General features: G+C 25.3%; 3 protein-coding genes across 3 annotated transcripts; 2 read left to right on the top strand and 1 right to left on the bottom strand.

Moving 5' to 3' along the window:
* Positions 1-636: 636 nt before the first annotated feature.
* OCT59_005830 (uncharacterized protein) lies at positions 637-2,960 on the top strand. The gene is made up of 5 exons (XM_066140865.1): positions 637-898; positions 989-1,061; positions 1,154-1,338; positions 1,417-1,750; positions 1,816-2,960. Exons 1-5 carry the CDS (start codon positions 671-673, stop codon positions 2,832-2,834), a joined length of 1,839 nt encoding a protein of 612 aa, XP_065997710.1. The 5' UTR covers positions 637-670; the 3' UTR covers positions 2,835-2,960.
* A 2,327-nt stretch (positions 2,961-5,287) lies between these two features.
* On the top strand, positions 5,288-7,818 carry OCT59_005829 (uncharacterized protein; the record flags this gene model as incomplete). Its single annotated transcript, XM_066140864.1, has 7 exons — positions 5,288-6,460; positions 6,546-6,757; positions 6,837-7,069; positions 7,160-7,456; positions 7,527-7,569; positions 7,643-7,707; positions 7,790-7,818. 7 exons carry the CDS (start codon positions 5,288-5,290, stop codon positions 7,816-7,818), a joined length of 2,052 nt encoding a protein of 683 aa, XP_065997709.1.
* A 4,468-nt stretch (positions 7,819-12,286) lies between these two features.
* On the bottom strand, positions 12,287-15,350 carry OCT59_005828 (uncharacterized protein; the record flags this gene model as incomplete). The annotated part of the gene is made up of 4 exons (XM_066140863.1): positions 12,287-14,164; positions 14,371-14,728; positions 14,803-15,036; positions 15,126-15,350. 4 exons carry the CDS (start codon positions 15,348-15,350, stop codon positions 12,447-12,449), a joined length of 2,535 nt encoding a protein of 844 aa, XP_065997708.1. The 3' UTR covers positions 12,287-12,446.
* Positions 15,351-16,504: the final 1,154 nt, after the last annotated feature.

The following is a 16,504-nucleotide window of genomic DNA, read 5'->3' as shown; positions in this document are numbered from 1 at the left end:
CTGAATAATTTTTTTTTGTCAGCTAAAATTAAAATGATCTTCATAATAAATCACATGAATATTTAATACACAATCACATGATCTATCAGTAATTTTTCCACCAGTTAAAATTTAGAAATTCTCTTTAAATCTTTAAAACTATTTATCATAATTATGATACTGTATGGTAGTATAAACCAACTTAATTAAAAAAAGTCAGAATATTACAGCTCTAATAATACTATGATTATAGCTCCCTGCCATGTTTAACGTTAACTTGTAGGTCAATATATGCGGACGGATTTGACTCCCTTGATGATCACCATTCCGATCATCAAGTGAGCCAATGATGTTATTGTCTTACATCGATATTTTTATGTTCTCATGTAAAGAAAATCTTATTTCTATATTGACAGACTGTAGTGTGTATTAAACAAAATTATCTTTAACAAAATGTTGCATTATTAACCGTTTTTTAAATAAATTAATGTATAAAAATTTGTTCTTTGAAAATTTGATTAATTGGTTAAGAAAAGTAGATCACCGCAGCATGTTATGTGGCTTTTTTTGTGCACATTTTGTGTACTGTACGTCTTGTACGACGTTACCAAAAATTTATTTATATAATGAAAAAAAATAAAACTTTTTAAACTTTTTGATTTTACTTTACGCCCAAAATAATAATATCAAAATGCAAAACACCGAAAATACAAATGAATGGATCAATTGGATTGAAGAAGCAATTTCTAAGGAATATTTTAGACTTTATGAACACAAATATTTTAGTAATGTTCAAAGAATTGGTACTGGAGGATTTGGAAAAGTTTATCGTGTAAATTGGAAAAATTCAGACCAATATTTAGCGTTAAAATCCTTTTCCAATGTTGATGACGTAATTGCAAAAGAAATCGTTCATGAGGTATAAATTATGAAATAAGTATACTATTGTCATTTTAATATTAATAATATATGCATTAAATTTATATTTATTAAAATATTATAATCTAAGCTCAAGCTTCAACGTGATATACAATTTCATAATAATATTATTAAGTTCTATGGCGTTGCACAATTTGAGCCAGGTAATTTATATAAATTCAATTATAATAATAGTTAAAATTTTATTTAACTTTGCAAATATAGAAAATAATTAATTTCTTTTATTCATAATTAGAATATCAAAATGTTCAATCGAAAAATTATTTGTTAGTAATGGAGTATGCTGATTCTGGTACTCTCAAAAATTATTTAAAGGAAAACTTTAGTAATCTTACTTGGAGCAATAAATACAACTTGGCGTACCAATTAGCTAGTGCTGTGGCGTGTTTACATAATGAAGGAATAGTGCATCGTGATTTGGTAATTTTAATTTTATTAAATAATAAAATAATTATTGTAATTTTTTTTCATATTTTTAACGTCGTATTAACTTAATAGCACTCCGGAAATGTGTTAGTCCATCAAAATATTATCAAACTGTCCGACTTTGGGTTGTCAAAAAGAATTGAATCATCAACCAACACAAAAACTAAATTTTTTGGATGTGTTCCTTACGTCGATCCAAAAAAATTTAGTGGACGAAATAAAAATAAAAAATTAAATGAAAAAAGTGATATTTATAGTGTGGGTGTATTATTTTGGGAATTATCTAGTGGTCAGCCACCTTTTGTTACTGAAGAGTACGATATTGATCTAGCTATAGAAATTTCACAAGGTCGTAGAGAAGAACCCATTCTTAATACGCCTGAAAATTATATTAAAATTTATACCGGTACGTATGAACTCTCATTAATTATAATTTAAAATTTATTTATAATTTATTATTATATTTTTTAGAATGTTGGGATAATGAACCAGACAATCGTCCAACTATGAATCAAGTCTTAGAAAGATTAAAAGCAATTATAGCGAAAACAACAGAAAATCATCAACCGGAATTAAATCTTCAATCAACATCAACAGACGAACAAAATTTTAATTCAATCAATATTGATACTTCAAATGTTAATAATTCATTACATGGGGAAATGTCTCAAATTATTGAAAATTTTGATAAAATGAATACAAAGGAAATAGTATATAAAACATTAACAAATGAAGATATTTCATCTGAAAAAAATATAAGTAAAATAGTTAATGATATAGTAAATTATCTTTTCAAGTCAAATAATGAAGGAAAAGATCTATCAAGAAAAGATATTCTTGATTATTTTAATGATAATAATATAAATTCACAAGAAATCCATGATTGGTTATTAATTAATCAAAATAATTCAGATTCCATATTTTTACTTGGATATTTTAATTTTTTTAGAATTGAAACAAGTGAAGATGAAAAAAAGAAAGCGTTTAACTTATTCATTAAAGAGTCAGGACAAAACCACACATTATCGCAATATTGTGTTGGATTATGTTATCAATTTGGTTATGGAACTGTAAAAGATGAAAAATTAGCTTTTGAATATTATGAAAAAATAGCTAATAAGGGTTACGCAATGGGATTACTTAAGTGTGGTTATTTTTATTATTATGGAATTGGAATTAATATTAATAAACAAAAAGCAATTGAATTATATCAGCAGGCGGCAAATTTAGGAAATAGTGGGGCTTACAATAATTTTGCCGCTATGTATTATAAAGGAGATGGCGTTAATAAAGATTATAACAAAGCTTTTGAATTATATCACAAGGCAGCAAATTCAGGATTTAGTTTGGCTCAATATAATCTTGCTGGTATGTATGAAAATGGAAAAGGAATAGAAAAGGATATAAATCAAGCAATTTATTGGTACGAGAAATCTGCTAAACAAGGATTTGAACATGCTCAAAATAAATTAAAAAAATTAAGAAAATGAAATAAACAAGTTTTTTTTATTTGAATAAATCTTAGTGACAAAGTGTGTATCAAGCCAGTAGTTTTATTTATTGTAACGTTTTTCTTAAATTAAATATTGTATTATCCTATAAATTTATTTATAATTATTAAATACTAGTAATTTAAAGTGACGCGTGCAGATATTTCACGTGAATTCCATTTTTGTAATTGATGATTCAACCATCATCAAAGTAACTAATTGTTTAATTTTGATTTCTACAAATGGTACGTAATATATATATATAGATATAACCACAGAAGTTAATACACGAAAACTTTGATATTCCTTAATAAGTTTTTATATTTTCCAAAAGTGTAAATTACAAAACCGCGTAAAAAAATTATATAAGATTTTTCTAAGAAACGTTAAGATTGTTGTGATTTATTAAAATTTCCATTATTCTATCAATAAATGACAAATTAAACTCTTGTAAAATTACTAACTGATGGAAAGTAGGTATGATTATTTCATACTTCCAACATAATCAATTAATCTCAAATTCTTTAAACTATTTTGTAAAGAAATTAATTCTTCTAAACTATTTTCTAACCCATTTGGCATATAAATGATTTCAAATAATGAATTCAGCTGTTGGCAGCTGATAAAAAAATTTCAAAATGAATGAATAATGTATAACTAATTTCTTCTCCAGAAAAATAAGTAAAATATCATTAATTAAATAATAAGTCAATAAAGTAATTTGGTTTGTAAACTTCCTTCGTGACTAAACAATTTTTAACTTTTAGAGAATTATACTAAATATTTAATCAATCATATAATTAAATACAAGTAGTTTTGAGGCATTGGATATTTAGTGCTGAGAAACGAATTGTTAATAAACCAAAATATTCTTCCAAAAAATTGAGACAATATCTTATGCCGCAATTATTTTATAATGTTGTAAAAATGACGCATGATTATTATTAGTAAATTCTAAAATCATAATTAGATCGGAATTAAAAATTAATGTGATTTATTCAAACAATTGATTATATTTGACAAATCCCATAATTAATTTTATAATCGAAACTATGCCAAATTAATTTATTGAATGATAGATGATATTTAAAGTATTCTGAATTCTATACTTGACATTCATCAAAATTTAGGTGATCCTCAATATTATCATCTACTTCTATTATATTACGTTTTTGGCCAGACATCCTGTTTCTTTAGGTTTCAGTTAGTTTTTACGAAATAATCATAATATACCGTATAACATTTTATACTAATCAATTTTATTACATCATATTTACATCATATCCTAGGATATCCGGATTATCCTACTGAAAAATGAACGGATATATCCGTAATCATAGGATAATGAACAAATAAAAAATAAAACCTAAAATTTAAATTTCTTATCATAACCAATTTCAAACATCCGTCATTTTTATTCCCTAGGTATGCGACTCATTATGTATTAAAATTTTATGACATACAGTATGTTAAAATTTCAATAATTCGAAGCTTTGAATATTATTTAAATATTTTTTTTTGATAAAAGTTAATATTTGATATAACATCTGTTTTCGTAATTATATCATATGTGTCCTTTTTATTAAATGTATTTGGGACAACCGACATTTATCAATAGGACATTAGATGATTGATGCCTTTTTTTTTAAAAAAAAAAACTAGCTAAATTTCATACTTTAATAACTTTTGTAAGGAGAAAAAGGGTAGCTATATAAATAGAATTTTATATTTGTTCTTTAAAAAATTTCTGAAGTATATCAAAAAATTTATTTTTCAAAAAAAGATGATATTTAATATTTGATGATTGTTTGTTCAGCTTTATATTATATTTAAGTTTTGTGCATATGATACATTTCATTTAAAAAGGAATATAAAGTGTTTTCTTATGAAAAACAAAAGAAATATGAAAATTTTCTACATAAATAATTGAAATAAAAAGGTTTTAAAAAAAAGTCTTATTATCCTATTTACCAAAATATGTTAACTTTAATAGCGAGATCTTCTTAAACTGACTGGAACGTTAACGTTTAAAGTTTATTAACCATTCCTAATAAGCTGAAGAACATTCGGTACGAATAAAAAAATTAGAAAAGTTACACACGTGTAGTTAAAAAGAGCGAAAATCCTCCACATAAATGGTCATTTGTTTGCGCCATTCCTCGTGATTGTCAATTTAGGATCATGTAACATTAACCTTGTTTAGTCAAGCGTTTTTGTAAAACCGTAAATTATGTAACGTATTAAGTGATCATCACAAAGCTAACGGATTTATTCTTCAAAGTACTTCCAAATGACATACGAACTTTCTGAAATTCCATGCATATTGGTAAAAAAAATCTTAGAAATACTTTTTAGAAAGTTCTATCTTTTAAATTTCCGAAATAATGAATCATCGAAAAAAACTATATATATGTTGTAAAAATTTCTAATTATTCATCAGTACTTATGATAAAATGGAGCTTACAAATGACGATTCTTTTGATCCGACACCAAAGTTAAAATCTAGTCCTGTGCCGATTTCATTTATTTCATTCAATAAACATGATGAAAATTGTATTCGTTGCGGTGATATATATACTGAGACAACAATCAATTATCAAAAATACTGCAAAAAATGTTTATCGGGTTACCTTACTAATATAACTGATGAAAATATATATTTAGATGTGTATATATTTACAAGGAACTTAGAATGTAATGAACATGAAATAAGTAGAACAAAAGAACCACAAAATATTCAAGAATGCTGTAGAAATTGCTTAGAAATATTATTCTTTAAACAAGTACCCAATAATTATTATTTATATGGAAGTAATAAATTTAATTTAAACGATAATGTGATTGAAAGTGAAAAAAATTGTAAATATGGAGGTAATAAATTTAATTTAAATGTGATTGAGAGTGAAAAAAATTGTAACCTATGTAGAAAAGAATTCCATGAAACACATATGTATTTTACATTATGTTCAGATTGTTATCTAATTTCTTCCAGATATACAGAATCAACTTTGACCAAAAAACCTATACCAATTATTTACTTACCATATTGGTATAGTTTATCTAATTGTGAAGCTTGTAATTTAAAATTAAAATTTACATCAGATTGTCAAAAATATTGTGAAAATTGTTTTATATTTTATACCGGATGTAGATATTGTTTAACAACAAATGTTATTTTTGGCGTTACAAATCAATCACAATGTAAAAAGTGTAAAAGAGTATCATCAATAATTTTTGATAGAAGCGGAAATAGCGATTTAGATGATTTTCTTGGTAATTTAAGAATTGAGATTCACAATCGATTGGAAATAACTAGATTTACTGACGAGATAAAAAATATTTACAAATATTACAAATATTATATGCCAAAATCATTAATTGGTTCTATTTATGTTAAGCAAGCAGAAATTTTGATGGAATGGATACCATATTCTCAATTTACAAATGTAAAAGAAATAGCAAAGGGAGGATTTGGTATTATATATCAAGCGACTTGGTTAGATGGTTCAATAAATAATAAAGAAGTTCGTTATAGTGTAGAAATAAGAAAGAGAAGGAAAAATGAAACTGTCATATTAAAAAAGTTTAATAATTCTCAAGGAATTAGTAAATATTTTTTAAATGAGGTAAATACAGTAAATTGTATTTAAATTATTTACTTGATTACAAAATAAATAGTTTGTTTAACCTTTTTACCCTCAAAAATTATAGTTAAAATCGAATCAACATTGTTATGCACTTGATCGTCATATTATTAGAACTTATGGTTTTACAAAAGATCCTAAATCTGATGATTATATATTAGTTATGCAATATGCATCGGGAGGAGATTTACATAACTTTTTACGAAAGCAATTTACAGAAATTACATGGAATCATTGGAATGAACATAAAATAAGTATTTTGTGGCAAATTGCAAGAGGGTATTTATAATAATATATTATTATGTTTATTAGTATTATAAATTTCTAATAATTTAAATTTTTTCTTTTACCCTCCTAGGCTCGAAACAATACATAAAGCAAATTTTATACATCGTGATTTTCATAGTGGGAACATATTAATTGATTTATCATACGATAAAGCACATCAATGGCAAATTGGAGACTTAGGATTATCTCAGCATGAAGGTAGCGCATCATCAAATAATGAAATATACGGAGTGATACCATATATCGCACCAGAAATATTTAAAGGATCTACATTTTCCAAAGAATCTGATGTTTATTGTGTGGGTATGATTATGTGGGAACTTACGACAGGTTGTAAACCTTTTGCTAATGTTGAACATGATATTAGTCTGATTTACAAAATTCTTGATGGAGAACGGCCTGAAATTACAAAAGATACACCTGAATGTTACGCCAATTTAATGAAAAGTTGTTGGGATCCTGATCCGAAAAAAAGGCCTTCTATAACAGGAATTCGTAAGATTTTTTATAAATGGTATTATAGAAATGAGAATTTAAAACAATTCAATCGAGCTGAAATAAAAAGAAAAGAGTTAATAAATTTGAAGGAACTTGGTCCTGAATTTAATGGAAAAACTCATCCAATTGCAATATATACAAGTAGACCATTAAGATCTTTTATTTCTAGATGTTCATCTTATTTTTCAAAAGGTATGTAGTAAATAGGTAAAATAAGTATGATTAGGTCCTTGGATTAATATATCAAATTTTTTTTTTATAGATTACAATTCAATAGAACTAGAGCTTGACATAGATATTAAAAGGTATTTAAGGTTTAAAATTTTTAGTCCATCATTACATACGTAACTTAAATTCAAACTATTCGAATACTATTAGCTCAAACATACTCGAAAAAAAGCGAAATATTGAAGAATTAGAAATCAATTCTTATGGAAATAGTGGTATATATTAATTTGACTAAATGTTATCAATATTAAGTTTATATTTATTTAATTCTTATACATTTTTAAATTAAAAAAATAGGAAAGCACATTAAAATTGAAACCACTTAATGAAAGTTTTCTCACAGGCCGTTAAGTGTAAACAAATCCGAAATATTCTTCATATATAATTTGATTTTTTTTTTTGCATTTTTCATGTACGCTATGCGATACTTTTATTATTTAAGAGATATCATTAAACGTGTAATGTATAACAATAATTGGATATTAATATTACTTATAAACATTAAAGTAGGGTGTATGATTACAAATATTCTATTTTTATATTTAATAAATTTTAGTCAAGTAATGAAACCGAAACACTTTTTGCTTCAGTATTCACAGTATTTAAATAAACATTTTATATGATAGTAAAATCAAATTCTTAATAACGCGGCGCCCAAAGCACGGCCATCAAAATACTTGAATTGTTGTTTTACATGTGTAATATTCTATCATCAAAAATTAATATCTAGCGTCACACTAGAGGTTGGAATCGATTAATTAAATCGGTTAAAAATGCAGAAACAGGCATTTATTTTTTCATTAGTTATATAGCTGATAGATTTACGTAAAAAAAATAAAAAAAATTTAATTTAATTTATTTTAAATAAAACTTTATTAAAAGTGGCTATTTAACATGAATGATAACGAACTGAATGATGATATTTATGAATATCGTGACTATAGGATTGTTGAAAGTATTGAAAAATCTATATCTGGGCCGCCAAGCTTGCATCTTCTAGCTAGTACTACAATTTCTAAAGGACGTCATTTTCGAAATCAACAACTAGTAAGTCATTTAGTCATCAGCAGCAAACAAAAAAATCAAAGGGAATTGCTTAAACATCGCCTGGGCGATGTATTGTATTTTTTTATTAAATATTTTACTGCTTTTATTTTTATTTTTTAACGCTATTTATAAATATTTTTGTAATTAAGTATTTGTATAAATAAATATATTTCGGATATTAATTATGTTATGTGATAGTACGCGAAAAATTATAAAATGTTAATAGCAGGTTAAGTAAAAATATATAATATAAATTAAATAACCTTAAATTTATATATAAATCGGTTAATTAACCGATTGATTAACCGATTAAATTAACTGATTAATTAATCGATTATGGTAGCTGGCTAAATCGATTATTAATCGGTTAAGGTTTTTTCGGTCGGTTTCAACCTCTACGTCACACTTTATAATGAAACCACGTTTGTCTCATTGTCTGGCTATACGTAAAAACTCCTGATAGTAATATTTGATAATGTGCAAGTCTCAGCATTTTGTTATTGCTTGAATATGCGGGATTTAATGACCGATATTTTTACGAGACATTCAATATTGAAATCTCGAACTATAAATATTTAATACAGTAATAAAATTTTTTTTTTTAAGAATAAATTTACTATTTATTAAACATATATATGTATGAACGTTATGAACGAAAAAAAAATGATTGTATTTATCATATCAAAGATATGGCCACAACATTTGAATATTAATAAAAATAATAAAAATATATATATACTGTATATAACTTATTATATATTTACAAATAAATCATCCAAAGAAACCATCTAGTAACTTATTAACTAAAAACATTAAAATATTGTCGATTGTTACCTCAAGTCCCATTTCATCCACTGAACTAACTATTATCATCAAAAATTTTTGAGTATTCCGAGCAAAAAATAAAATTGTTTAAATATTAATTTAGATCACGGTATATTCCCTTTCTATGTTTTCTTCTAGCTTAAATTGAAGATGCGTCGTGAAAAAAATTTGTATGAACAAACATTAATAGATACTCTAAACTGGTTATATTTCTTGTATTATACTTTAGTTTTTCTTTGGATTCATCTTGTCAGTTTCATTCATTTCCTTCCTATAATATCATTTTTACGGTTGATATTATTTTTCTTCCTTTTGCTATCGTTAAGTTGAATTCGTTGCGAGAATTTTGTAAAATATTTTCTGTGAAAAACTCTGATAAATGATCATTTTTCTAATTTATATTCCAAGAAAACTCCAACATGTAATCAATTTTCTAAAAAATTTTTTATAGGGCGTACACGAATCATTTTGAAGAAAAAGAATTATTTAGAATAGTTTTGTTAGGAACTCTTATTTCATCATTAAAGAAACCATCCAATGCATTTAATAGTGGTGTGATATAAGAATAAATTTCTTTTACTTTAAACAATTTGTTAACTTTTGTTCTTTTTTTTAATTTTGTTCTAATATTCAAATTGTTCCTCTTATATGTCTTAATTGTAAATTAGTATTAGTCAAAATAACTAGTGAACCCACGACCTTGGACTTATTTAATTTTTCGAATAATATATTCTTATTAGTCCTTTTATACCTAAATCTACAATTGCAATAATAACTAATAACCATGATAGCTGTTAACATTTAATGGAGCCATTACTATATTAGCTGCTTATTTTTTATCTGTTCCATGATCTAACTTGAGAAATCTTATTAAAATGCCATCCAGATGAAATTAAACCATGTATATTAGCATAATTCTTAAAATTATATGCTATGCTATAATTTATTTCAATATATTTCATATTCTTTGGGTGATTCCATGCAAGATCGGATACTCATAAATGTTGTATTTCTTTCAAATACAAGGTATAAGGCAGTTTCACTTAGTTCATTCGATTGTAGCTGAAGTGAAAAATGTTTTTATATATTTTATATTATCCTTGCCGTGCAAATTTTATTTTTCTTCTTACTTGTGGTTGATTATAAACTTTAAATATAGCAGAATTGCGATTATGTGGCCATAATAACCTTTAAATTCATAAGTAATAGAAATTTTTTCCTATAAATATTATGATATCCATCTCTAAAATATGATTATGAAAATATTCAGTATTATTATAATATGAATAATATTATCAATATATAATGATGGTTTTTATTATGATGGTTTTTTTAGTAGAAATAATCTGATTGCAACTTTAAAATTAATACTAGAGTTTTAAGAATGAAAAAAAATTCAAGATAGGGAGAGGTATTGATAGATTGGTTCTTTTATTTGAATTTTTGTCCATTTATTTTCAGAAAAAGGCTTAGTTTTTTAATTGGGCTTAGTCAGGCAATTGGGCTTACATAGTTGAGGCTTATTTGGCTTAGTTTAACTTAATTGTTTTAATTGGTTTACTTAGTTGAGGCTTATTAGGTTTAGCTTTTTTTAATTTGTCTTAGTTAGGCTTACTTAGTTAAGGCTCATTAGGCTTAGTTTTTTTAATTTGGCTTAGTTGGGCTTACTTAATTAAGGCTTATTAGGCTTAGTTTTTTAATTTGGCTTAGTGAGCTTATTAGGCTTATGCTTAGATTACCGTATGTTTGATCATATGACCACATAAAAAATAACAGTCTCTTAAAAAAAGGCTAATAAAAAAAATATCTTGTCATTTTTGTTCCTGTGTAAAGTTTACAAAGGAAAGAATGATATAAATTATATCAATATCATATACAAATATCCATGATAATTAAAGAACACTCTCTTACTAAAAAACTGTTATACAGTCGCCTCTTAACAGGCTTAATTGGTAATGATAAAATTAAAAAACTATTTATAAATTTCGCGTTATGACATCGACAAATAATTACAGTATATGGCTTTTACAGCATAAGATGAAACAAGTACAATGTTAGTGGTGTGGCGATGTGAGTTTGTGGATTGATGTGTTTAGCGGGTTATTTGTTTATATTTCTTAGAATGTTGTCACATTTCATATAATATTCTTGGAAAAAAGGAGATGAATAGTAAATCCATTCTAGTGCTTGGCTTTTTTCTAAAGGTGAGTAGTGCAGATGGTGAGTTTGTAATTTGTGGATGGTTTTGGATTGGTATGTTTAATACTATTGTGTTTTTATTTTATCTTTTTAGAATGACTTGTATTTTATGATGAAAAAATGGATTTCCAACATTATATCAAGAACTGCGGATTTATGTTAATTCCAAAATGGTGACAAAATATAATTTTTTTATATTTATGATAAAATATTCATTAGTAATACTAATAAGTTTTTCATGTAGGGAAAAAAAAGGGAATCCATTTTAAATACAGAAGAAGTAGTAAAAACACAAAAATAAAATTGCCATAGAAAAGAACCTTCTCGCCTCTTACTTTTTCTTCCCACTCTTGTTAAACTATAAAATAAGCCTAATTAATAAAATAATCTGCCAAATACATTAATTAAAGACCGCTACTATTAATAAGCAGTGGCAACTTAAAACATTTTTAAGTCGAAATATACTGATAAACTAAACCAAAATGCTAGGTAAATCTTTCCTCGAAAATTCTTTAAAGTTGTTTGCATTTGATGATGAGGCAGTATATGATTAGCTTTCATAATATCATTTACACAACTACTACAGTTTGTAACTCAAATAATTAAGACATCTCAAGTCTGCATCAATATTTAATAGTTATTTGGCTCGAAGTGCCAAATAAGTGATTTATCTGGTGTAACAATCAAACTTTCAAACTTTTTTTACCTGATACACATGATATTTTGACAATCTTCAATTATAACATACCGGATAATTTTTATTTATTTATTTATACATAATAATTTAAAAATTAGTAATACAAGGAGATTTAAAAGAAATCTCAATTTAATCCAATTGATTTTCTTTTGTTACTAGAAATGCGAGAATGTACTAAACTATAAATTAGCTAATGGTATCAGTTTTTTTCAGTTTTTTTATTTTAGTAGCAATTTTAAGTAAATTATCTGCCTTTTCTCTATCAATATCAGTTCCGATTCCTCTTTTATAATATCCTATAAGTACATACATTCCTTTAAAGTAACCTTTTTCAATATAATATTTAATACATTTAAATGCTTTAGCTTCATTTTTTTCAACGACTTCATAGAATTTAGCTAAAAGATAATAAGCAGCATCATATCCATTTTCTGCTGCTTTTTTATACCAATAAATGGCTTTTCTTGAATCTCGATCAATTTCTTCACCTTTTTCGTATAAATATCCTAGGCAACATTGTGCATAAGCATAATCTTGTTCAGCTGACTTTTCATACCACCATACTGCTTTTTTTATATCCTTTTTTACAAATCCATACCCTCCTTTTTCAAAATATAATCCTAAAATTACTTGTGCATATTTATTTCCATCATTCGCTGCATTCTTGTACCACTTAAATGCTTCAACACGACTTTTCTCAACAATAATTCCTTCTTCATAAAATTTTGCTAAATATAATTGCGCGTATTTATTTCCTTTTTTTGCTGCTTTTTCAATCAAATGAACTGATTCTTTTAATTTTTTTCCAAAACCTATTCCATTTATATATAAATGTCCTAATATATATATTGCACTATAACATCCTTGTTCGGCTGATCTTTCATACAATTCAAATAGTTTAAAATCATCCTTCTGAGCACTCAAAAGATTATCATAATGTGCACTTATATGAGATTTTTTAAATTTTCTTGCTCTTTTCATTGCTCTTTCAATCCAACAAAATGAGTTTTCAAAATCTTTTTTCAATTTTTCATATAATATTCCAAGTAAAAGTTGAGTAATAATATACCCTTGACTAGCTGATTTTTCAAACCATTCAATTGATTTATCATAATCTTTTTCTATACCTATACCACATAAATAACATCTACCTAAATTAAATTGTACAACTTTATTTCCACTTATTGATGCTTTTTCATAATATTTGAATGCTTTAAAATTATCTTTTTTAATACCATTTCCATTTTCATAACATTTACCTAAATAAAATTGTGCAAGTTTACTTCCATTTTCTGCAGATTTTTGATACCAATAAAAGGCTTTTTTAGAATCTTTATATAATTTACCTAAATAGAATTGAGCAATAGGATAATTATCTTTTGATGCTTTTGAAAATAATCTAATTGCTTTATCTTCATCTTTTTCTATAATAATGATTCCATTATAATAAAGAAATCCACGAAAAAAAATATATTTTGATGATGTTTGATTTCTAATAAGCCAATCAAAAATTTTAATTTGTAAAAATTTATCAATATTTTGAATATTTTGATTGATGATTTCTTTTGCTTCGGTAGGAATATAACACAATTCATCATGAATTCTAATCAAATGGTCAATTAATTTATCAACAATTTTTTCAACATTATCAGTTAAATTAGTTAAATTAAGTATTAATAATTTATTTTTTACATAATCAAACGTATTTAAACTGGAGTTGTCATCTATCATAATTTTTGAAAAGTTGTCGTATATAGATAAATCATAATCATCCATCATGTATTTAAGATCATTATTCTCAATTTCATTTGTAATAGATTTGATAGAATGATCAATTATTGATTTAAGACATGAAACTACTATTTGAATAGATGGTCTTTCGTCAGGATCATCTGACCAACACGCTAAAAAATAGAATTTTACATCATTAATTGTCATGTAAATCATCCCACCCACTCCACTGTGATACGGTTACGGGACATTTTGCGAAAGGACGATTTGCCGAAAAATAGGGCAAAAACTATGCAGCATTATGTATAGCTCAGGCCAAAGATTATTTTTCTGCGAAATAGCTTTCGGCGAAATGTCCCGATACCACTGTGATACGTACCTGTATATATATCACTATATTCAACAGGCGTGTCCTCAATGATCTCCTCTCTTTTTCCATTTACTATCTCCGTGGCTAAACTTTTATCATATTGTGTACCTTCATCATAAAAAGGTCTACGTCCGCTTGACAATAACCAGAAAAGAACTCCTATACTATAAATATCTGATTTAAAATTCATTATATGGGGTTCACTTTCACATTTGATATCAAATGCATCATTAAAGCTTTTTGGATCTAAATAAGGCAGAAAATCTAATACTTTATTGGAATAATTTGATGTTTCGTTCGCTCTTTTAGACAAGCCAAAATCGGCAACTTTTATACTATTTTTATGTATCAGTACATTCTCTTCGTGCTAAAATATAAAGGATAGTAATAATTAGTAATTTATATAAAAACAAAAATGAATGTTTAATAATTAATACGTACCAGGTTACAGTGGATTATACCTTTACTATGAATAAAGTCTATAGCACTTGCAAGTTGTAACGCTAAACAATATTTATCATCCCATTCAAGTTTAGTGAAACTTTTCTTCAAATAAGAATATAATGATCCACCATCCGCGTACTCTAATACTAATGAATACTGATTGTCTAATTTTGAAATTCCATAAATTCGTAAAATATTTTGATGAAAATTAACTTCTTTCTGCGCTTTGAGCTGTTATATATATATATTTTGATAAATAAGATTTTTTTGTGAAATTATTAATTATATGAAAATATGAAATATATTAAAATTTTAAATACCTCATTTACAATTTTTTTAACATCCAATTCGAACGATGTTTTCACGACCAAATTAGTATTAGTGTTATTCCAGTTTGCTTTAAATATTTTTCCGACACTATTTTCAATTATTTTTTTATTTTTAAATTCGTTATAATCATAGTATGTAATGAAATTATTCTCAATTGCTTTTCTTATCCAATCAACGTAATTGAAATTTTTATTTTGTTTTTCGGTTATCGACATTTTGTAAAAAAAATAAACCGTTTTATTTTTTTTCTTTAGCGCTCAAATGGTTTCTTATATAAAACTCGATTGTACTACCGATTTTTATGATTATCGTTAATCATTTAGTTGTAAGAACAGGTTTTGATCGCTATTAATTGTTCACCTTGGTAAGATTGTTCGGAAATGTTAATCTCCGCTGATTCCTAACCCATATTAGGTTAGGAATAAATACTGAAAATGATCAGATCGTTCACAAGTTTGATGGTCTAACATGTGATATGATAAGTGCTTACACCTGAAAGATCATCCTATAATGTACATTTTTGTTCTAAAATTTCGTCATTATGATTTTTTTTTCCTTTTTCAATTTTTGACTATACAAAGTCAGAAATTACGTAAATACATAATTATGTAATATCTTTTTTTTTCTAGATAACGCCACATGGTTTCCAAAATGACTTATATACTGTATTTAAGAATAGCTCGTTTGAAAATCTTTGTTTAAAATTGCAACTTACTATAGTCAACCTTATTTGCTCAAATATTTATTAATGTTAATGTTTTTAATACAAGTGATTTTTTCTTAATTTATAATGAAATCCAACTTTGTTAATAAATATCTGATATTATCTATATAAAAGCAACGCAAATCATTGACGATCGTTAAAAACTTGAAAACTTTTGTGATATTTCCTTAAAAATATAAGTTTTAATGTAAAAAAAAAAATAATAATAATAAATTCTTATTAAAACCGCCAATTTTTTTTTTTTATTGTGCTTTCATTATTTAACAATTAACAAATAAAATTTATAAATAATAAAAATAAAGGTTTTTAACTGGTCACCACACGTCAAATTCTCTAGTTATTAAACAAAACGTATAATGCGCAAAAATTATTTTTTAGATTCTCATTTATTATTTATTATTTTTTTTCTCTAAACAGTTCGTGAAGAAATATGACTGGGGCTAATTTTAATGTGCTTTCTTAGTATTTTTAATTGAAAAAAAATAAATAAAATATAAATGAATATAAATAAATTAAATTAAAATAAATATTTACTATTATTTTTACTAGTGTTGATATTTTGATTCTTTAATATTTTGCTATATTCCAAGTAAATTTCGTCTACTAAGATATAAAATTGCATTGGGTTAAATTGTTAAATTTAGA

Source organism: Rhizophagus irregularis, chromosome 14 (assembly GCF_026210795.1).
Source record: "Rhizophagus irregularis chromosome 14, complete sequence".
NCBI classification, from domain to species: domain Eukaryota; kingdom Fungi; phylum Glomeromycota; class Glomeromycetes; order Glomerales; family Glomeraceae; genus Rhizophagus; species Rhizophagus irregularis.
The sequence above is the reverse complement of the archived record's forward strand: the minus strand, read 5'-3'. Positions and strand labels throughout refer to the sequence as shown.

What these genes read in the sequence shown, in the direction of transcription:
- OCT59_005830 (XM_066140865.1), top strand. Translation starts at nt 671, where the DNA reads ATGCAAAACACCGAAAATACAAATGAATGGATCAATTGGATTGAAGAA. An exon ending in CGTTGCACAATTTGAGCCAG is followed by an intron (nt 1,062 to 1,153) that starts GTAATTTATATA and finishes ATTCATAATTAG; the next exon opens with AATATCAAAATGTTCAATCG. An exon ending in GAATAGTGCATCGTGATTTG is followed by an intron (nt 1,339 to 1,416) that starts GTAATTTTAATT and finishes TTAACTTAATAG; the next exon opens with CACTCCGGAAATGTGTTAGT.